The sequence below is a fragment of the Schistocerca gregaria genome, chromosome 4 (assembly GCF_023897955.1).
Source record: "Schistocerca gregaria isolate iqSchGreg1 chromosome 4, iqSchGreg1.2, whole genome shotgun sequence".
Classification (NCBI taxonomy): domain Eukaryota; kingdom Metazoa; phylum Arthropoda; class Insecta; order Orthoptera; family Acrididae; genus Schistocerca; species Schistocerca gregaria.
The window spans coordinates 216634756-216658990 of record NC_064923.1 but is presented as its reverse complement, the minus strand read 5'-3'; the positions used below and the strand labels follow the sequence as shown (position 1 = coordinate 216658990).

Below are 24235 nucleotides of genomic sequence, written 5' to 3'. Positions count from 1 at the left end.
CCACTCTCTCTTCCTTGCCCCCCCACTCTCTCTTCCTTGCCCCCCCACTCTCTCTTCCTTGCCCCCCCACTCTCTCTTCCTTGCCCCCCACTCTCTCTTCCTTGCCCCCCCACTCTCTCTTCCTTGCCCCCCCACTCTCTCTTCCTTGCCCCCCCCACTCTCTCTTCCTTGCCCCCCCCACTCTCTCTTCCTTGCCCCCCCCACTCTCTCTTCCTTGCCCCCCCACTCTCTCTTCCTTGCCCCCCCACTCTCTCTTCCTTGCCCCCCCACTCTCTCTTCCTTGCCCCCCCACTCTCTCTTCCTTGCCCCCCCACTCTCTCTTCCTTGCCCCCCCACTCTCTCTTCCTTGCCCCCCCCACTCTCTCTTCCTTGCCTACCGCCCCCTCTCTATTCCTTGCCTACCGCCCCCTCTCTATTCCTTGCCCACACCCCCCTCTCTATTCCTTGCCCACACCCCCCTCTCTATTCCTTGCCCACACCCCCCCTCTCTCTGTCTTGCCCACACCCCCCCTCTCTCTTTCCTGCCCACCCCCCTCTCTCTCTTTCCTGCCCACCCCCCTCTCTCTCTTTCCTGCCCACCCCCCTCTCTCTCTTTCCTGCCCACCCCCCTCTCTCTCTTTCCTGCCCACCCCCCTCTCTCTCTTTCCTGCCCACCCCCCTCTCTCTCTCTTTCCTGCCCACCCCCCTCTCTCTCTCTTTCCTGCCCACCCCCCTCTCTCTCTCTTTCCTGCCCACCCCCCTCTCTCTCTCTTTCCTGCCCACCCCCCTCTCTCTCTCTTTCCTGCCCACCCCCCTCTCTCTCTCTTTCCTGCCCACCCCCCTCTCTCTCTCTTTCCTGCCCACCCCCCTCTCTCTCTCTTTCCTGCCCACCCCCCTCTCTCTCTCTTTCCTGCCCACCCCCCTCTCTCTCTCTTTCCTGCCCACCCCCCTCTCTCTCTCTTTCCTGCCCACCCCCCTCTCTCTCTCTTTCCTGCCCACCCCCCTCTCTCTCTCTTTCCTGCCCACCCCCCTCTCTCTCTCTTTCCTGCCCACCCCCCTCTCTCTCTCTTTCCTGCCCACCCCCCTCTCTCTCTCTTTCCTGCCCACCCCCCTCTCTCTCTATCGCCCCCCCCCTCTCTCTCTCGCCCCCCCCTCTCTCTCTCGCCCCCCCCTCTCTCTCTATCGCCCCCCCTCTCTCTCTCTCGCCCCCCCTCTCTCTCTCTCGCCCCCCCCTCTCTCTCTCTCGCCCCCCCTCTCTCTCTCTCGCCCCCCCTCTCTCTCTATCGCCCCCCCTCTCTCTCTCTCGCCCCCCCTCTCTCTCTCTCGCCCCCCCTCTCTCTCTCGCCCCCCCTCTCTCTCTCGCCCCCCCCCCTCTCTCTCTCTCGCGCCCCCCCTCTCTCTCTCTCTCTCGCCCCCCCTCTCTCTCTCTCGCCCCCCCCTCTCTCTCTCGCCCCCCCTCTCTCTCTCTCGCCCCCCCCTCTCTCTCTCTCTCGCCCCCCCCTCTCTCTCTCTCTCGCCCCCCCTCTCTCTCTCTCTCGCCCCCCCTCTCTCTCTCTCGCCCCCCCTCTCTCTCTCTCGCCCCCCCTCTCTCTCTCTCGCCCCCCCTCTCTCTCTCTCGCCCCCCCCTCTCTCTCTCGCCCCCCCCTCTCTCTCTCTCGCCCCACCCTCTCTCTCTCTCGCCCCCCCTCTCTCTCTCTCTCGCCCCCCCTCTCTCTCTCTCTCGCCCCCCCTCTCTCTCTCTCGCCCCCCCTCTCTCTCTCTCGCCCCCCTCTCTCTCTCTCGCCCCCCTCTCTCTCTCTCGCCCCCCTCTCTCTCTCTCGCCCCCTCTGTCTCTCTCTCTCTCTCTCTCTCTCCCCCTCTCTGTCCCAACCCCCCCTCTCTCTTCCAACCACACCTCTCACACAGGCACACATTTTCTATGTAGTGACTGATAATTACAAAAAGAACCTTATAATTGTGTTTTGAAATGCATCTGAAATACACAATGTTAATATGAACATTCAGTAATTACTGAACTCTTAAATACATTGAGAAAACACTCATGTGACACATAAAAGTAAAATTTGGGAAGGGGAGCAGCTTCCAGAATAGTGACTGTTGGCACTGATACATCCTATACAGAAGTGAAGATAAGTTGGATCCGTGGTCTTCAGAAGAATGTCATTAATACCAGTGACTTAAAAGATATTCTCAAAAGTGTTGGCATGTGGAATGGGAAAGCAACTACATCTACATGTCAGTGAGTACCAAGGAGGCTCTAAAAAGGGCAGATCATGTGCAGAACAAATCCTGAATCTGAAACTTGTAGTGACACAAAAAATAGAGCAAGAATTTTGTGCACACATTCGTAGACTTCAAGAAAGCCTACAATTTATTGTATAAACAGACCCTGTCCCAAACTTTGGAGGAGATGAGTTTGGATAGATCATCCACTGAACCGTCCAAACGATCTTAACATGGCATCCTAGGTAAAGTGTAGGGCGAACTTTTCGTAAGCTTTAACAGCTGGTTAGGCGCATCACTAATAGGTACATGGATAGTTTCTATGGATCTGAGAGTTCCAAATGAGGAAAATGGGTCATTTTGTTTCAAAAAAAATAGTGTATTTCTCATTCAAAAGGCAGAACATGTGAAACGACTGTCATTCTTCATAAATTTATAGAAAAAGTGGACAAAAATAAAAGAGGTAACGTTTTGACTGGAAGTGCTTCATCAATTGTTTCATTTCCTGTGAATCTCAGAGGTAGGAACTAACTTTTTGATAATACATGTATGAAAATAAATTTTCTGATAAAGAGGTGCCCTCAAAGTACTATGCCTCTTTAACTACACTGTGATGAGTTGCTCAGAGAATGTGACGAGAAATGAGAGGAGGAGTGGTTTATGACTGGGATGCACGAAAAGAGGAATATATGAGGAAAAAAGAATACAGGTAGATCATTTGGCAATCGTAGACAGTATTGCGATGTAGTCGGAATCATTAGGGAACTAGTGTGATAGAAAAAATGCTGTGGGAGCACGAATAAAAAGATGAAGTTAACATAAAAATTCATTGTGAATATCTACAATAAGAAGACACTATTGATCCATGCTGTATTAAAACATTATGGGACAGTAATCTGCCCTGAAATCTTATACACAAAAAGGGAGTCTGAACCTCTTGGAACAGGATTATTTAAGAGACTTAAGCTTGTAGAATATCAGAAGGGAGGATACTGCTATCTTGAAGAACAGAAGACAGTCGGATAAAAGACTAATGAACCAAGAAGTGTTTACCTGAATAGAGATGAGCCCACACAATGAAGATGTTCTTTGGTCACATCCTTAGAAAGGCCCCGCAGAGGCTGACTCATAAGGTAACGTAGTTCCTTGTGAGAAAGAGAACCAAAGTATACTAGATCCAAGAGGCTCAAAGGGACCTGGAAGAAATGGGTGACTTTCAAAGCAAAAAGTCAAGCTGTTATAAGTTTCTAGGAAGGGATTAGATTTAGGACAAAAATATGAAGAATAGCAAAGTGTAACTCAACTCAGTAACCCAACTGTCACTTCATTGTGAACATCTTTCACCCAGAGGAAAAGAATTTGTGTGTAACATGCTTATGTCCAGGTAACACCCTACAACACCAGTCACACAAATTCCCTACTCAGGTACTTCGAAAATTTTGGGAACAAAATGACCTCTCAGCTTTAGTACATATTATGAATCCAATCTCATAAAATGAGTTGTTAAAATCAATGCCACAATACTCGCTGCTACCTTTGTGGATAATAGAATCCACCAGTTGTGATACTTGCATTGATACCTTGTCTATAAATGATATTTTAATGTGAAATATTTTATTTGGTGACTAGAGGGCAGCCATCATATTTCGTAAGCTTCTACCATCAGTTTTATCTGACAAGACTGCAAATGTTGTGAAAGTTTTAAAATTTTGTATGTAGTCAAGCTAGTTTTTGGAGGTAAGGTTTACAGTGACTTACTGATCAATACAGTTGTTTTATGTCCTGTCTTTTTATAAGCTTCATTATTTTAACACGCGTTTTATTTTTCTCGTGAATGTGTGCTTGCTTGTGCAAAGAAATCGTGTATGAAAAAGATTTTAAATAATGTTTATTAAAGTTCGAGGGTTAGAACTTAAATAGTGACAACTATTTATTCACAACCGATACAAAAGAGTTACATGTTAGTATCTGCTACTGTCCTGCAGAGTAGTCACCAGCATTATGTAGAGCCTGTTGCCAGTGATGTGGAAGGTGTAGCATACCGTTAACAGAGCCTGTTCTGTTGATGCTGCGAATGTAGTGGTCTACTGCCTTTTGAATCTCTGGAACAGTTCTGAAGCAAATGCCACGAAGTGGTTCCTTCATCTTTGGAATCAAATCAAAGTTACAAGGACTTAAGTCTAAGGAGTATGGTGAATGGTACAGTTCTTCCCAGTTCCATCGACCGAACAGAGCAGCCACAGCTTGCACTGTATGCTCCCACGCATTGTCATGCAAAATGATGGGTGGGTTGCGCAGAAAGTGTCGCCACTTCTTTCGCAAAAGCTGGTCGCAAGTGATGCTACAAAAATGAACAGTAATGCTGTGCATTGACGGTCTGCGTGGAGGAACATAATGCGTTAGGATAACACGATCACAGTCGTACAGGAGAATCACCATAACTTCAGATCACTTGATTCGTACTATCAACAGAACAGGCAATGCTAATGGTATACACAACACTGGTGACTACTTTGAAGGACAGTAACAGGTGCAAACATGTAACTTTTTTGTACTGGATGTGAATAAATAGTTGCCAATATTTAAGTTCCAACCCTTGTATTAATCTTTTAAGTCGTTAGCAATTTTTAAACAGGAGACCTGCCAAAAAGATACACGTTAAATGAGCCATAAATCAGTATTGTGCAGATACTAATGAGGAACAAGTGGCAGCACATTTGGGGTTCGAAGGTGTGTTTGGTTTGTGAAGTGGGAAATATGGAGAGACTAAGTGAACAAGGTGTGGTTATGTAAGTACTTAAGGAGTAAAGGAGATGACTCACTGAAAAGCAGAAGCATTGCATCGTTGATAGGTGTGGGCGCCCCCCCCCCCCCCCCCCCCCCACACACACACACACACACACACGCACGCACATACGTGTGCCTATGCCCCTACTTGACACCTGCTGGACAAACAGTGCTAGTGCGTTTTGACAGATGAACTAAGTTGGGGTTGTCGGTTGTCAGGTGGAGTGAGTAAAAGGAGAGAGTGGTGGGAGGCAGGAAGAGGACTTGGGTGTGGGTGGCTAGCAGCTCTGAGGGAGGAAGCCAGTTTGCCAGCTAGGAACATGGGAGGCAGAGGTGGAGGTGCACGAGCTAGGCATGTGATGCTTGACTGTCAGAGCCTGTGGGGAGCGGTGCACACCGAAGGTGATGTGCGGACGTGAATTGTGAGGGGTGACAAGTTGGATGAAGGGGAAACCGATACAGGGTGTGGGGACAGTGGGTTACTGGAGATTGAGACCATGATGGTTACAAGAGTGAAGGATATGTTGCGAGAATAACTCCCATCAATGTAGTTCAGAGAAGCCTGTGGTGGACGGAAGGATCCATGTTGCACCACCAGTGTGTAATTATTTTTGCTGTTATCAAACTGACGCGTTCCAGGTATATACAAATGTAAGAGAGAGGTATAAATAAAATAGAAAGAAACTTCCACATGGGAAAAATATATTAAAAACAAAGATTCCAAGACTTACCAAGCGGGAAAACGCCGGCAGACAGGCACAAGAACAAAACACACAAACACACACACAGAATTACTAGCTTTCGCAACCGATGGTTGCTTCTTCAGGAAGGAGAGGGAAAGACGAAAGGATGTGGGTTTTAAGGGAGAGGTTAAGGAGTCATTCCAATCCCGGGAGCGGAAAGACTTCCCTTAGGAGGAAAAAAGAGGACAGGTGTACACTCGCGCGCGCGCGCACACACACACACACACACACACACACACACACACACACACACACACACACACATCCATCCGCACATACATGTTAGATATAATCAATTAAGTAGGTATGCTAGGTATAATGGATTAAGTAGTGCATTTGGTAAGACACTGGCCTCAGATTTGGAGGATGGAGCTCATACTCTGTCTGGATGTCCTGATATAGGTGTACCATGTACCTAAATTGCTTCAGACAAATGCCAGATGATTCTCCCAATAAGACTAAATACTAATACTGCTGCCGTTGCCACCACCACCACCACCGTGTTAGCTATTGTGGTCTTTCAAAACCATCATCACAAGAACAGTTACGGAAATATTATGAATAAAAATGGAATGATTATGTAACCCTCACACTCAACAATATATCATTAACAGTGAAGCCTAAAAAAACATCAAAGGTCACGTCACTCTTTTTATTCCTTTTATTTTTCAGCAATTTTTTCATAAATTAATCCAGGTGTTTATGTAGGATGAATAATTGTATGGATAAATGCAAAACTTAAGTGAACACATTCAGTATTTATTTTTGCCAATAATTGTAATAAATACTCTTTTTTTCAGTCAATTATCAATGACCATCCCTACCATGTGGATGCACTCATCCAATTGTCGGATTTGTGTAAACTGAGTGAAGACTTACAGATGGCTGCAGAACTGAATGAACGAGCATTATATTGCTTGGAAAGCGCCTTTCATCCAACGTTCAACATTATCACAGGCAACTGTCATTTAGATTACAGGCGACAGGAGAACAGGTAAAAGCATTTAGTCCATTTTAAATATGGTTAAATTTATTTAGATGATTGGTGATATTAAATTGTATATACTTTAAGTGCTGCAGATCAAACTTTTTAGCTCTAAACAATAAAGGTGGTGATTATTAAGGTTGCATTAATTTATGTGCAAAATACAATATGTCACGCAACACTATTTCAGGATTTATATGCTCATAAGGACATAATTATATCCCTATTTTGGGAAGGTTGACACTATTATTTGCTTTTATTACAGCTCCTGAAATAACATAGCCTAACTTTGTACACTGTCATTAGGTATTCAGATGGAATGCTGTAAATATTTCTATATTATAAACCTTAGAAAAATATTTAGAATTGAAAGACAAACAGAGTTGTAATGGAATTTTTCTTTGATATTTTTTTTTTTAACGGAGCTGTTGTTCTTGATTATACATTAAATTTATGTAGGATGACTAAAAACGAAACCAATTTCAAGCAATTACTCTCCTTTGAGATATTAGGATAAAGGTGGCTGCAAAGGAGAGGATGATATACTACTGGAGCATGTAAATATCCAACTAAATAAGACTTTGGTAGTCTAGTCTTTCAGATAATACATTGCTACTTAAGATTAATCGGACATGAGTGGTTTGGCTAAAAAATTACTGAACTGATTTTTTATTAGACAAACGTTGCAGGCCTTGAAGTCAAATGCTACACTGCCAAATCGCATGGTGTCTCCCCTCTTCATTGTTACTACCCGTTCACCTGCCGACCCCTCAGTCAAGCCGTGGCCTTCGTTTGTGTTAGTGTATGTATTCGCAGCCTGTTAAAAAATGAAAAAGCAACAAATTAATGTGAAACTGTAAGTGAAAGTTAGAAAGACAACCACAGACATCCATTCTTTATTGAAACAAAGGTGCAGTAATTAATGCCTTTCACCCATTCAAGTAGGCTGGTTGAGTGACTGAAGTGGTTCAAGGATTTGCGAATAAAGGTTGAAGATGAGTCATGTCTAAGGTGACCTTCAGTGTCAGCTATGAACGAAAACATTGAAAGAATTAGAGATCTTAAATGAAAAGACCAGTGATTAAGTATTTATGCAGTTGTTGGTATTGTAAAAATTGACACAGTTTGGCAGATTTTACGTGAACATTGCTACAACAGTAAAGTTTGTTCAAAAGTGGTGCACGAGAATCTTACATCTTTGAAGTCATTTTTGGTTAAGTGTGAGATCCGTGTGTTGGAACATCCTCCCTAGTCACCATATTTTGCTCCATGAGACACTTTTTTTCTGTTCCTGAAAGTGAAATCTGCACTGAAAGCAACAATATTTTAGTGTGTTAAAGCCATGAAAGGAAAATCAATGGAATCTGTAAATATGCTTTCAAAAGATAACTTCAGGTACTCGTTTGAGCAGTGGAAAATTCCCATGGAGTAGTGTAAGGGTTTTGGAGGGAATATTTTAAAGGACATAATGTAAAAATTATTAAGAAGTAAACATAGACTATTTTATTTATTATGATGTACTTGGTGCAGTATGTGACGATCCATGCTGGTGGTGGTCAGATTTGGTTGACTGGAACCTTGACTATGATTATGCCCGCCATCACATTCCCATGCCATCCAACATCAGACCACTGTCACATCCGAATGTCCCATAAGTATGGATATTTCACAATTTGACCGACTAAATGGAGACCCACTATGAGGCCCCTTTCAAACTGTTGTGTATGACAACTCTGTTTCACATGAGTACACAGGATCCCTGGGTCCCTTACAGTGATCACTCAACATCTGAAACTCTTCATAACCATTATACTAAACCAGGCTTGTAAACAGCACTAAACAAGAACAACAGTAATGCACTCTGATGACAGTTCTACATGTCACATAGAATTTTAACTCTAATCATTTACATACCCACAAAGAATGTGTGTGTGTGTGTGTGTGTGTGTGTGTGTGTGTGTGTGTGTGTGTGTGTGTGTTACATTGACATCTGACCATGTCTTCTGGGTGCTTTACTTTTTTAGTGGGCAGTGTATTTTGACATTCGGAGGAGGAGGTTGGTGACAGAAGTAAAAAGACCTCGCTGCATGAAAAGCACTGACTTGCTTATCATATCCATGACATTCTCTCCACTATCATATCCATGACATTCTCTCCACTGTCATATGATATGAAAAGGCTGTCCTTAATTGAACTTTTTCAGTATCCTCCATCAGTCTTATCTGGTGAGGATGCCATATCACATAGCAATACTTTAGAAAAGGATGGACAGGTATAGTGCAGGCTGTGTCTTTAGTTGATTTGCTGCACTTTCTAAGTGTTCTGCCAATAAAATACAATCTTTGATGTGCCTTACAACATTCTCTGTTTGATGCTCCCAATTTATGCTGTCCCGCCATTCCTAGGTATTTAGATGAAAAGACAACATTTAAATTTATGTAGATTTTGTGTGACAGAAATTTATTACTCATGTGGATAACCTCACGCTTGCTGCTGTTTAGTCAGCTGCTGATTTTCGTTCCATGCAGATAGCTTGTATAAATAATTTTTTAATTCAATTTGGTCTGATAACTTCACTACACAAATTGTTTGCCATTGATACTGACATTTAAGAAGAAGGGTGTTCAACGTGTATTTTTAAATCATTTATATAGATTAAGAGCAGCAGAGGACCTATAACACTTTCTTGGGGAACCCCAGATATAATTCCATTTCACTATGTGACTTCCCGTCATTTATCAAAGATTGTGACGTTTATGTGAGAAAATTGTGAATCCAATCGAATAGCTGAGCCAGTACTAGACATGCCTGTAATTTGATTAGAAGCATTTGAGAGGAACAGTATCAAAAGGCTTCTGGAAAGCTAGAGATATGGAATCAACTTGAGATCTCATGTCTGTAATGTTAATCACTTCATGTAAATAAAGAGCCATTAGCTTCCCAAGAACTGATTTTTTTTCTGTGCAGGTTGTGTGCCAATAGATCATTTTTTTAAAGGTATTTCATTGAAAGAAGAAATTTTGATCAATACATGAAACTGAGTAGGATTCAGACTTTTATTTCAGCGTGTAGCACAGAAAACGCTGCAAGGAGAAGTCTACTAGCAAGGGCAAAGCTCAGTTATCCAGATTTTTAGTAGTTGGTATGAAAGTAGTCAGTTTTGTAACATAGGCACCCAAGGAGAACACGTTGAGCAAGGAAATGGAGTAATCCCAAAAATAAATTAATCTCCGTTTTGCCATGGTTCCTCGACAAGACTGAGTAACAAAATAACATGCCCAGTTTCGTGATGATAAAAAAAGAAACACTGCATGCTTGAATACACATGCATGGCTCCTCTCATCAAACACCCATTGTTAGCTCTAAAGCAAGTTTAGTCATTCTTTTTTTTTTCTACTGCCCATTTTTGTATCTCTGTTAATAGTAAAATTTTCTAACCACCCACCAGTTCCATGATATGCTGATTTATAAAGTAGAGAACTAACTTTACTTTATAAAAATTTGGACAGCAAAGTTACAGCAAGTTGAGACATATAATAATAATAATAATAATTATTATTATTATTATTATTCACCAAATACTTTATCAAAACTTTATGAAAACCTAATGAAAATGTTTTTAAAGCCCCACTGTTCTGTAGTGATTCCAACAATTAGTCACAAAGGTTTCTAAAAGATTGCAAAGTATGTGGAGAAAGCAAATCGCATTTGTCTGACTGATTGTTCATGTGTTATTTTCTGATAGTTCATGTGTTATTTTCTGATAGAAGGAGAAAAAATTGTAAACAATAATGAAACTATAACTTCAGAATTTAAACTTTTCTTCAATCAGTCAGTAAAACATGGGATGGTGACTTAAGTCAGTATTGGGAACAAATATTTTTCAAATAGCTAACATACTCTCTTCTTCCGCCATCCTCAGTACTCCATCATTTCGAAAAGATAAAGAAAGAGCAAAACCTCAGTATCAGATGTCTCCCATATGCCAGTGGATCATAATTGGATTGGGAAGAATTAAAGCTAGTAGCAAAGACAAGACCCTTCTGCTTGGTATTTTTCCTGGGTGGGTGGTTTTTTTTTTTTAAGCGAACTGCTCTGTCTCGTGTCAATTGTTGAAGGTTCTGTCTACGTGCTGAACCTGGTGTCAAGAAGTGCACTTATGTGATTTCTTTTCCACAAAACATTTTTATGTAAATGATGCAAAGTCTGATATTGTAGTTTGTTTTTTTAATCTATTGTTTTCCTTATGAAAAAAGAAAACTTCTATTTTTCATTTCCCATAGTTTTTATACCATGATATTTCTCATTTGATTTTGAAAGGAATAGTTATAAAAAATTTTGTTCCGCATTAAAGCACAAAAGTTTAATGGTGTACACCTTACCTTATCACTGTTTATAAAGGTCTTTGTGGACTCTCACCTGCGACATAACTATTTCTTTCAGTTATTAATAAGAGGGTTGGAACTTTAATAGTGGCAACTATTTATTTACAGCTCTTGCAAAATAGATACATGTTTCAAAGTTTTACTGACCTACAAAGTAGCCACCAGCATTGTGTATAATCTATTAACAACGATGTGGAAGTCATAGGATACTCTTAACAGTGCCAGTTGTGTTGAAAGTTTGAGCGGCATGGTCTATTGCCCGACAAATTTGTAGCAGTTGTGAAGCAAATGCTGTAAATTGTTTCCTTCAGTTTAGATATCGAGTTGAGCTCATGAGGGCTTAAGTCAGGGAGCGCAGTAGGTTGTATAGCACTTAGCAGCCCCATCAGTCAAACAAATCAGTAACAGCTTGCACTGTATGTGCTTGAGCATTGTCCTGCAAAATGATGGCAGGTCCTGCAGAAAGTGTAGTCACTTCTGTCTCTATATTGTTCATTTTTGGAACACAACCTACAACCAGCTTAGAGACAGAAGTGATGACACTTTCTGCAGGACCTGATCATCATAGATGAAGATTTATCTGTAGATAACTTGAGAGAATGAGTATTCTGTACTTGCTCTTGAATTTCAAGAGGCAGTATTTTATGTGAAAGGAATTATGTGACTCGCGTTTTCAGAAGTATCGTAGCATAGTTTTTGGAGCTCCTGTCAAAATATTAGTATTCTGGAGACTGAAATTGCTGATATGATGGCTGACAAGTGTTTTTTGTCTTTAAATATTTCACATTAAACTCAGCACCATTTATACTGGAAACTAATGAAAGCATCCTCACTGAAACCTTATTTTATTGGTGGGTCTGTGGTATAAAATTCTTCATTAACATTTTGGAGAATGGGCACTTAGATGAATGTCTTGGCCTAGAAAACTGGCCATTTATGCAATTATTTAAAATTTGAAGAAGTAATGGCACAAATTTCATGGATATATCTTTAAGAGTAAAAAATACTAAAAGAGAGAGAGAGAGAGAGAGAGAGAGAGAGAGAGAGAGAGAGAGAGAGAGAGAGAAAGGACCAAGTGTTAAGCCTTTACTTTAGTTCTTTGATAGATTATAAATTTTTAAATAATGATGACAGAGATGTATAATTATCCTTAAAAAAAAAGTGTGAAGTGAGTTATTGAGCAATTTTTTCCTCTTTAGCCCCCAAAATGTCTTGCTCACTCAACAAATGTGATATATTTGTAGCAGAACTACAGGAAATTGCGAAACCCGATCAGTATGTGCCCGCAGTTACATCAGCATGATTACATAGTGGCTGAGCTGTTCACAATAGCAGTTTTTACATTCCCTGATGTTTCTTTCAAAACGATTCCAGAAATTGACAACAGAAGGCATCACCTGCAAAGGAACATGTAGCAGGACATACGTACATTGTTCTCAACTACTTTGTTTTTCAATTAGATGTAGAAGGTAGGTCACTACCACATAACACTGAATTAACTTTGGTTTTCATTCCGTAATTTGTTTGGTTAAATCTGGAGTAAGTTTAGCCTATTGTATGTCATCATTGTTATTGTTACGGGGTATGTTTCAACTGAGTGACGTGTTCAAAACATCACATTCCATCACACTACTACCCCTTCATTCTCTCTCTCTCTCTCTCTCTCTCTCTCTCTCTCTCTCTCTCCCCTCCCCCCCCCCCTTCCCCCCTCAGTTCTCTCTGATTTTATGAGAAACATTAATATAGACTTTATTGTATTCTTTTGTTACAGGGCACTATTCATCACTATTTTTAAGCACTTGATGTTTGTAGGCCAACGTGCATGTTACCGAACTGCACTGGAATTGTGCAAAGTTCTGCTTTCACTCAACTTTGCAGATGATCCGTTGGCTGTTGTGTTGTGCATAGATTTCTATGCATTACGATCACAGAAGTATGCATGGCTTGTTGCTGCTGCTGAGGAATGGGAAGCAACACGGAATGTTTCACAATTACCAAATTTTGCATATTCACATGCTCTGGCCCTTTACCACCTGGCAGAAACAAATCAGTGTGAACCAGATGCTTCAGATATACAAATTCAAAAGGCTCTCATAATGTTTCCTGGTGTGCTGATGCCTTTGTTGGAAAAATGTTCAGTGCAGCCAGATCCAAGGGTAATAAGGCATAACTTTTTCACCTCACAGGCTGAAAACAGGTAAGAAACTGTGCTGCAGTGCTAAGTATGTGGTGAAGGAGAAAATTTCTTGACTTGTCACAGAAATGCTGTCAATATCTATAAAACTTTTGCTTTTGAATGACTGGTCAGTTCTTCAGGAGGCGAAATTCCGATACTCCCAATAGACTCATTTAAAGCTGAGAAAGTTTTTCCTAGTTTTTGGAACTGTTATTCCCCTCCTAAGGGAAGAAAGAGGGTAGGTTGTGGAATGTAAAAACTAATGTTGTTTCCTCAAGTGAATATTCTATTTGATACATATTTTATTATTGTTGTCTTAGTACACATTCTAATATTATACAATTCAAATAAAGTACAAGCTTGATGTTATTAATAAATTTGTTCAGACAGTTTTTTTTTTAAACTGAGGCATCTTCTGTGTATTTCGTTTAACCAAGCTCTCAGTATTTAAAAAAAAAAAAAAAAAATTCTTTTGGGTAGTTTATTGCCAATGGAATTTGTCCAGAGTTCCAGATTTATGCTTTCTGGTATTCAGCGATTCAAAAATGGCTGAGATAAGTTCAGACATTCCTTATTTCTTTTGTATATTATCCTTCTTGTAAATGTCCCAACTGCAACTACAGGTTAAGAAAGGGCACAATCTGGCATTAGACTCTAGTGATTAAAACTGTGTGAAATAACTTACCCTGTGAACACTTGAGAAGATTGAGTATGTCATATTTTACATACAATACATGGCACCAGTCCCCTGAATTCCTAAAGTAAGAAGAAAATTCTTTAATCATGACAGTGGACCTTAACTGTGTTTCTACTCATTAGCTCAACATCTAATCTTCTTTTATGGATTTATATGGAATTAATATTGTTTTCCAAAGTTTCACTGACCATGTACAGAATGGCCTCTTGAGATAAGAGCTACAGGAAATTGTAACAGTACAAAACTATTTACCTCTGAACTAAATTATCATCATCATTTACTTCCTTCCTTTTCTTGAATTTGCAGATATGTTTTCTGTTTTTAGAATATGGGGAAGTCCCTGAATGAATCTATTCAATATTTTCGAGAATTACTTTTTCACATAATTAATTCTAGTGTATATGATAAATTGTATGAAATATATTCTCTTTAGATCACAATAACTTTAAATTTGATTAAGTCAGTTGATGCATATTTAATTTTTCTTCAATTCAAATGTTGTCTGATATATTCCAGTTTTGTAATGCAAATAAATTTATTAATAAGTAAAAACACTCATTCTGAACATTTTTTTCCTCCTCAAGTGACTTTCTTCACAGTTAAACAACCTCCTCTGCATAGAATTTTGATTGAGAGATGAGTGCTAACTTTTTCTTCACAGAACACTACAGAATTGATTTACCATAAACATTTATCATTTTATTTTTACAATAAAGAACAAGGGATATATTGACAATGCTGCCGCAGTTGTCTTGAGGCTATTGGCTTTCAGCTGAAAGAGCACAAAAGCCTGTCTCAGATGAAAAAGGCAACACCATATTGACTTGATTCCCATAATTTGCACATCAAAATATGAGTATTTACTTGTTGCTGCTCAAAGAGGCTGCAGTTGCACTAGCACTAAAATGTGCCCAAAAAGGTACTTGGCATTGGGGAACCTGAAGGAATCAAATTACTAATTTGCTGAAGCAGTCACTTTATTCAATGTGTTTGCTACCCTTCCCCCATGAACCATGGACCTTGCCGTTGGTGGGGAGGCTTGCGTGCCTCAGCAATACAGATAGCCGTACCGTAGGTGCAACCACAACGGAGGGGTATCTGTTGAGAGGCCAGACAAACGTGTGGTTCCTGAAGAGGGGCAGCAGCCTTTTCAGTAGTTGCAGGGGCAACAGTCTGGATGATTGACTGATCTGGCCTTGTAACAATAACCAAAACAGCCTTGCTGTGCTGGTACTGTGAACGGCTGAAAGCAAGGGGAAACTACGGCCGTAATTATTCCCGAGCGTATGCAGCTTTACTGTATGATTAAATGATGATGGCATCCTCTTGGGTAAAATATTCCGGAGGTAAAATAGTCCCCCATTCGGATCTCCGGGTGGGGACTACTTAAGAGGATGTCGTTATCAGGAGAAAGAAAACTGGCGTTCTACGGATCAGAGCGTGGAATGTCAGATCCCTTAATCGGGCAGGTAGGTTAGAAAATTTAAAAACGGAAATGGATAGGTTAAAGTTAGATATAGAGGGAATTAGTGAAGATGGGTGGCAGAAGGAACAAGACTTTTGGTAAGGTGAATACAGGGTTATAAATACAAAATCAAATAGGGGTAATGCAGGACTAGGTTTAATAAGGAATAGGAAAATAGGAATGCGGGTAAGCTACTACAAACAGCATAGTGAACGCATTATTGTGGCCAAGATAGATACGAAGCCCACACCTACTACAGTAGTACAAGTTTATATGCCAACTAGCTCTGCAGATCACGAAGAAATTGAAGAAATGTATCATGAAATAAAAGAAATTATTCAGATAGTGAAGGGAGACGAAAATTTAATAGTCCTGGGTGACTGGAATTCGAGTGTAGGAAAAGGGAGAGAAGGAAACATAGTAGGTGAATGTGGATTGGGGCTAAGAAATGAAAGAGGAAGCCGCCTAGTAGAATTTTGCACAGAGCACAACTTAATCATAGCTAATACTTGGTTCAAGAATCATAAAAGAAGGCTGTATACATGGAAGAAGCCTGGAGATACTGACAGGTTTCAGATAGATTATATAATGGTAAGACACTGATTTAGGAACCAGGTCTTAAATTGTAAGACATTTCCAGGGGCAGATGTGGACTCTGACCACAATCTATTGGTTATGACCTGTAGATTAAAACTGAAGAAACTGCAAAAAGGTGGGAATTTAAGGAGATGGGACCTGTATAAACTAAAAGAACCAATGGTTGTACAGAGTTTCAGGGAGAGCGTAAGGGAGCAATTGACAGGAATGGGGGAAAGAAATACGGTGGAAGAAGAATGGGTAGCTTTGAGGGATGAAGTAGTGAAGGCAGCAGAGGATCAAGTAGGTAAAAAGACGAGGGCTACAGAAGAGGTAACAGAAGAAATATTGAATTTAATTGATGAAAGGAGAAAATATAAAAAGACAGTAAATGAAGCAGGCAAAAAGGAGTACAGACGTCTCAAAAATGAGATGGACAGGAAGTGCAAAATGGCTAAGCAGGGATGGCTAGAGGACAAGTGTAAGGATGTAGAGTCTTATCTCACTAGGAGTAAGGCAGATACTGCCTACAGGAAAATTAGAGAGACCTTTGGAGAAAAGAGAACCACTTGTATGAACATAAAGAGCTCAGATGGAAACCCAGTTCTAACAAAAAAGGGAAAGCAGAAAGGTGGAAGGAGTATATAGAGGGTCTATACAAGGGAGATGTACTTGAGGACAATATTATGGAAATGGAAGAGGATGTAGATGAAGATGAAATGGGAGATATGATACTGCGTGAAGAGTTTGACAGAGCACTGAAAGACCCGAGTCGAAACAAGGCCCCCGGAGTAGACAACATTCCATTGGTACTACTGACGGCCTAGGGAGAGCCAGTCCTGACAAAACACTACAATCTGGTGAGCAAGATATATGAGACAGCGAAATACCCTCAGACTTCAAGAAGAATATAATAATTCCAATCCCAAAGAGAGCACGTGTTGACAGATGTGAAAATTACCGAACTATCAGTTTAATAAGTCATAGCTGCAAAATACTAACACGAATTATTTACAGGCGAATGGAAAAAACTAGTAGAAGCTGACCTCGGGGAAGATCAGTTTGGATTCCATAGAAATGTTGGAACACGTGAGGCAATACTGTCCCTACAACTTACCTTAGAAGCTAGATTAAGGAAGGGCAAACCTACATTTCTAGCATTTGTAGACTTAGAAAGCTTTTGACTATGTTGATTGGAATACTCACTTTCAAATTCTGAAGGTAGCAGGGGTAAAATAAAGGGAGCGAAAGGCTATTTACAATTTGTACAGAAACCAGATGGCAGTTATAAGAATCGAGGGACATCTGTATATTGAGCAAGCAGTGAAGGAAACAAAAGAAAAATTCGGAGTAGGTATTAAAATCCATGGAGAAGAAATAAAAATGTTGAGGTTCGCCGATGACATCGTAATTCTGTCAGAGACAGCAAAGGGCTTGGAAGATCAGTTGAACGGAATGGACAGTTTCTTGAAAGGGGGATATAAGATGAACATCAACAAAAGCGAAATGAGAATAATGGAATGTAGTCAAGTCAGGTGATGCTGAGGGAATTAGATTAGGAAATGAGACACCTAAAGTAGTAAAGGAGTTTTGCTATTTGGGGAGCAAAATAACTGATGATGCTCAAAGTAGACACGATATATAATGTAGACTGGCAACGGCAAGGAAAGCGTTTCTGAAGAAGAGAAATTTGTTAACATTGAGTATAGATTTAAGTGTCAGGAAGTCGTTTCTGAAAGTATTTGTATGGAGTGTAGCCATGTATGGAAGTGAAACATGGACGATAAATAGTTTGGACAAGAAGAGAATAGAAGCCTTCGAAATGTGGTGCTACAGAAGAATGCTGAAGATTAGATGGGTAGATCACATAACTAATGAGGAAGTATTGAATAGGATTGGGGAGAAGATAAGTTTGTGGCACAACTTGACCAGAAGACGGGATCGGTTGCTAGGACATGTTCTGAGGCATCAAGGGATCATCAATTTAGTATTGGAGGGCAGCATGGAGGGTAAAAATCGTAGAGGGAGACCAAGAGGTGACTACACTAAGCAGATTCAGAAGGATGTAGGCTGCAGTAGGTACTGGGAGATGAAGAAGCTTGCACAGGATAGAGTAGCATGGAAAGCTGCATCAAACCAGTCTCAGGACTGAAGACCACAACAACAACAAACAATGTTAATGGTGATTAAGTCTGGCCCGGGGGGGGGGGGGGGGGGGTGGATACAAGGATTTGTTGGAGGGCAATTTCCTTTCTCTGGTGGAGTTAAGGGAAAGTGGCATTATTTGGGAAAAACAAAATAGCCCTTGTGATGCAGCAAGCACTCGCTTCCCTTTAGGCAAGCTGTAGACCATGTTCAGCAACTGAGTATGGGTGTCCCCAAGGTGGACAGGTCTTTTATATTTATGCACAAGTTCAGCCAGTTTAGTGTTGGTATAATGCCTACATAAAATACTGTTAGTAGAGACAAGTTACCTGATAAAAAAATGTGCATTGTTTTGCAAGTTGGTCACCCCGTTATTGAAAGATTTCCCATTGATGGGGCTGTAATACGTGGTAGTGAGTGGGTGCATGGGACAGTTTTTACAGTGGGGACAATTGCTAGGGTTGGTACATAATGGTTTGGAAACTTTATAAGATTTTACTAGGATGTTACTGAGGTTAGGAGGCTGATGGAAGAGAACAGTGTGTGATGTTGGGGAGAGGACATCAGAGGGAGAGGATCTCAGTCCAGGGCTTGACTTCAATTATTGCCTTGACAGAGTAATAAATCATTGAGGCATTCAGTGCCTGAGTGGTACAGAGTGATGAGGGGATGTTTTTGAGTTTTGAGTGTTTTGGAAATGGAAAATTTGTTAGTGGGTGGATAAATGGAAGATACTGCTCTGGAGAGGTGGCTACTAAGATGCTGCACATGCGTAGGCTTCAGGGAAGGGAAATATGATGTGGAATGAGTGGCAGTTGTCATAGTGTAGGTATTAATTCTTGTTGTCCTCCCATGGTAGCTGAGTGGTCAGCGCGACAGAATGTCAATCCTAAGGACCCGGGTTCGATTCCCGGCTGGGTCGGAGATTTTCTCCGCTCGGCGACTGGGTGTTGTGTTGTCCTAATCACCATAACCATCATTTCATCTCCATCGATGCGAGAGTTGCCGAAGTGGCGCCAAATGGAAAGACTTGCACCTGGCGAACAGTCTACCTGACGGGAGGCCCTAGTTACAAGACATTTACATTACTTGTTGATTTTATAAGGGCAGATTTTTGAATGTGTTCTTTGGTGAGGTGTAGGTCAACATTGAGCAAGGTGGTTCTGAATTTGTAAAAGGACAAGAATAATAGAGTTGGCAAATTGAGTTAAATTTTTGCAGAAATCTGAGAACATGGTAGAACATTATAATCTTTGTCTATCACTACATGTGGATCCCTCCCGCATGGGGTCTGAATAACCTGCCCTTCATTTTTAATGTTTCTCAGTCTGTTTCTTCCCTGGTGCAGAAACCATTAGTTCCTAAAGATAAGTAATGTTTCATTGCCTTCATGTGTATATGTAAACAACACTGACAATCCTCCTAAAGGTGGGTACTGGCAGCATTTGTGTCTCAGAATTGTTATTAGTTTTCTCCATTCCACTTTCCTTTGATACAGTAAATTTATGAATTCATATAAAGATATATGACAGTTAAACTGTGAATGACTGTATCTTCAATATTCTGTATTAAAAAGCTCACGTAATCTATCTGTACATCTCACTCTGTCTTTAGCTCGTCTGTTCTGAAGCTGGGGTACAGTACACCCGTCATCCTGGGTTTTGAGTAACCTGACGTCACCTTTTAACTTTCCCCAAGATATTCTTTGCTCCTCCTCCCGATTAAGGAACTTTGAGTACTTAAAGAATGAAGTTGTGGACAACCAAAAGCAGCTGTAATGTGTGTGTATTCACAGACAGCCATGTCGTCACCAGTGACATAATAGGTAACTTAATGATGGCCACTTGACCAAAACTGGTTGTCTGTGAATAAATATTGTACATATTAAACCAGCTCTTGGTGCTTCATCATGACATCCATCAAAAGAAAGATTATACAATAAAATAAAAATCATTTAGAGTGTGTGCTGGATTTTGCTATGGCTTGTTGGCAGGCACAGTTGTCTTCCAAGGTTGCTTTTCTGCAAGGAGCTTTGCATGTTTGCAGGTGGTAGCTCATATGCTATTTTTCCTGCAATATTCTCTGAATGCTACCTACACTATCCAATATCAAGTTATGTCAGCTTCTGACATTACAACTGCAAGACAGAGCCTATCCTTGATATCGGCCGTGGTAGGCAGGCGCACAACTAGCAGTTAACTTCACAGTGCCTGCATCATTGTGGATATCTCCTCTTTGGAAGGAAGACAGCATTATTGCTTTAAATGACGCCTTTCGGGATGAGTCATTTTATATCATGAGAAAACTTCCAGTTATTACAACAAATATCTGTACTCGAAACAGACATCTTGCCACTGAACATCTTGCCACACACCTTATTACATGATGTGACAGTTTTGGCAGGTGGGCCAGCTATCTCCAGCTCTGCTAGCAACAGTCAAGCAAAGTTAAGGTGGCACTTGCTTTGTGTGTGACAGCTTAAGATTAGGCTCAGTGACTAAATGACTCATTGTCACACTACAAAACCAAAGGTGTAGTATTGTACTCAGTGGTTCCTAGGATTTCTATCTGTTGCTTATAACTTGCTTCATCTATGGTAGTTATTTCTCAGAGTGAAAAATGCTGAGCTGCACTGGTGTTCAGAGTCCATGTTAAACTTAAGCTGCCACTGTAATTGGTACAGTAAATCAGTTAAGAGGTTAGAGGAAGGGAAGGCCATACCACTTTCAATATGGCCATGCCAAATGAACTTCTATGATGTTCACTCATCTTCGGTCTGTAGACAGATTTATGTTGTTATGTAGTAATGAAAGAAATGTATTACTGTTTCTGATAGACACATCAATGCAATGCTAACTTCTGAATGGAACTTTTCACATAGTGAAATTCTTGTTGGTGTTCCTAGTATCTCGACCTTTGTCCTGTACCAAAGTTTATCGGAAATGTTCATACTTTCGCTGTTTATTAACCAGACTATAGTAGTCTCCGCTATTGCAAAATTCCCCAAATGCTGGAATGAATTCAGAGTGTAGGAGGAGGAGGAGGAATCAGCTGTTTGTAGATCAGGAGAATGTGCCGCTTCCTTTGTGGGACATAGGTTATGGAAGTGGAGATAGCCGAAACTGCTTGGTGAGCCATTAATGCAACATCACTGTTCACAGTACTCTTTTATTTATATTAGTACAGAGACAGGATTACAGGAGGTGGGAGGATATTGCCTCTAGATATTGTTGACGGCATCCAGGACACCGAGCTCCGCGGTTTTGCAAATTCTAGCTTAGGAGCGAACCCAGCATGTGTTAGCAGTGATGTTCAGTGTTGTCAGTAAAACTGGCACCAAAGTGTGAAAGGTGCAGCTCCTGGCGGCCTTATTAACTCGTTGTCACCGCATACCACTCCAGGATAGACAGTGTTCAAACCATAACATCCAGCACAGCCAAAGTCAAAAGTGTGTGCTGCACTGGATGGTGATCAGAAATGACGGAGGCCCTCGGGAGCCATTACACAGCAACAGAGAGACCATGCCACCCTGGCCCATGCTTGAATATGTGCATCGCTAGGGAGGTAGCCATTATCAGGAGGAAGACACTTAACGGGATCCCTAATGGTGCAAAGGAACCAAGTCGTCTGCACATGGTTTTCAGCACAGGCCTTTGCCTGTTGCTACTGGAGATGAATTTCTTGGTAGGTGACTGGATACGTCATCTGGCACTGCAGTGTCCTCCAGCTCTAACTCTGCAGCTGAGGAAGGTGGTGATGGTTGGTGTGACTGTAACTCAAATGTGGTCATATACAGAGAACATCTGAGAGTGAGGGTCTGATTTTAGGTGATATTTTATGAATGTTTGCTGGCTGGTACTTCTCAAACAGCAGAATTCCACCCAAGAGAGAAACAACATGCTGTAACAGCTGAGTGTCATCATTCAGTGGTGGTGACTTCATTTGTTCAGCTTTTCTTGTTTAATCAATCCCTGCATGAGCCTAGTTGGAACTGTAGTATTGGCCAGCATCACCCTTCAGAGCTGCTGACTAGCTTATTCTGCTTTGTCAGCTTCCTGATGAATAAGCATTCTTTCTTTGTGAATATAACTTGGAAATGGTGCCTGGGCTGCAAACTGACACTTTCTTCCCTCTGTATGACATTTTCAGAGCGTTGTACTAGACTGAATCATGCTTAACACTCCTTCCTGCTTGAAACACCTGGTCTCCCATGTGGGACCTGTGTACATTTCTGGCCACAGCTATCTTAACACGTTTTGCAGATTGGTGTAAAATGCAAAGTTTTCCTCATCTTTCTATTCTAATCCATAGTGTAAACCATATGATTCATTGGCTGTTCCTTAGTATTAAATGTTTTCAGCAACTGTTGCTCTGGGAGCTTGAGAGCTGGGGGAGTTGTCTGCTTGTAGTAGACATAGATTACATATAGTCAGGCCAAAACTGCAGTGGTACCAGAAACACACACACACACACACACACACACACACACACACACACACACACACACACACAATCATATCTCGTTGCTTAAAGTGGTGTTGCTGAATGTGCTGAAACATGTGCACAATGGTAAAATGACCTTCCCATGGGGCTATCAGTTCACCCTACAAATGGAGGAGATGTAGTCTTAGGGAATTATTTTAGGTGCTCAAGTACTGAATGGCACCATCTGTAAAGGTTTTCCAGCTATTACAGCAAGGACTGTACCTTATTCATGAGTCGTCCCAGTGACAGTAGTTGGGAGCTATATTGCAGGTTGGACTATTAATTAATATCCCACTTGATTTTGAATTCTAGCTTTGTCATTCCCTTGGGACGACCTTCTTAGTAACAATTCAGTGACTATCTCTGGAGCAAATACAGAGTAAATCCATTGCATTTTGATACTTTGGAAGTTCGGTTGCTGCATCAGAACATCTCTTCGAAATCCTGATCCATTTTCGCTACCTAAAAAATCTGTATCTCATGTGCTTCCATGTCAGTGTGGACCATATTGGTTGTGTATAAGATAATTCTTTCTCTTTGGCACAATATGAACTCGTCCATTGACATCAACACACAACTTCCTCTCTCCCCTTGGAGATTAACATTACATCCTGCAACTTTACTTACCTTCTGTCCCCTTTTAGTCTCTTCTTACCTTTCGCCATCTTCATAAATAATGGCACTGACACTTCAAGTAGTGTGTCCAGGGTAGCCTTAAACTGTTTAACTCATTCTATGCAGACAATGGAAGTTGAAATTAGTAATTGCAACTTCATATTCACAGGCATTGTCAGCTCTCTGATTCGTATGGCCCTGGTATTTCTTCATTTTGCTCCTAGATGTATGGGAAGTTGCTAGTGTGACCTATTGGCCAATCCTACCCTCAGATAACTTAACCAATGGCCATTGTGGCAGCTTGTGGAGCCACTGTGATTATAGTTTCAGGTAACCATTGACAGCAAGAAGTTACGGGGGGCTAAGTAGGCCATACACTGGCATGGTTTAACACCCCCCCCCCCCCCCAACTCTCCATCAAATAATCATTGTAATATGGCCAATGAATCCTTAAGTCCAAAAGCTATCCACCAATATTGGTAATGCCCACCCGGGACGATAAATGCTGTCTTCAGCCAGTCCACTGTCTAACTTGTGGAAACCACTTTTCAGTTCTGTTGCTGAAAAATAATTGCATTCACCCAAGCTGTCCAATTTTTCCATAATATTCAATATTGAATATGCATATTTCACAATTATAGCATTTAAGTAACTATAGTTGGAACAGAATCTGTATTTTCTCATCCCGCTCTACTAGTTTTATGGCCACAATGATTAAACGGGTGCTCCCCACAAGCTACCACTCACTTCAATAATGCCATTCTTCAGCTGTCGATTGACGAGTCCTCCGTTGTTGGTTGCATGTGTTGAGGCATTCTCTATGGGTTGTTATAGACAGGAGGATTAACCGCCAAGGATCCTATGTTGTGTGGTAATGGTCCACTAATCTTGAACAAAACTGTGAACTGTGTCAATAGGATTTCTATTGCTACCTTATCTTTCCCTTTCAAATGTTTTACTTTTTCACATAATGC

At 41.2% G+C, this 24235-nt stretch overlaps 1 protein-coding gene across 2 annotated transcripts in view; it reads left to right on the top strand.

Annotated features, from left to right (window-relative positions):
- The window catches only part of LOC126267087 (transcription factor 25), a 106902-nt gene that overhangs the window by 56734 nt on the left and 25933 nt on the right, over positions 1–24235 (top strand). For both annotated transcript variants that reach the window (XM_049971955.1, XM_049971954.1), the window contains exons 6-7: positions 6533–6726; positions 12874–13299. In XM_049971955.1, the coding sequence (XP_049827912.1) occupies positions 6533–6726; positions 12874–13299 (620 nt within the window). The remainder of the gene's footprint in view (positions 1–6532; positions 6727–12873; positions 13300–24235) is intronic.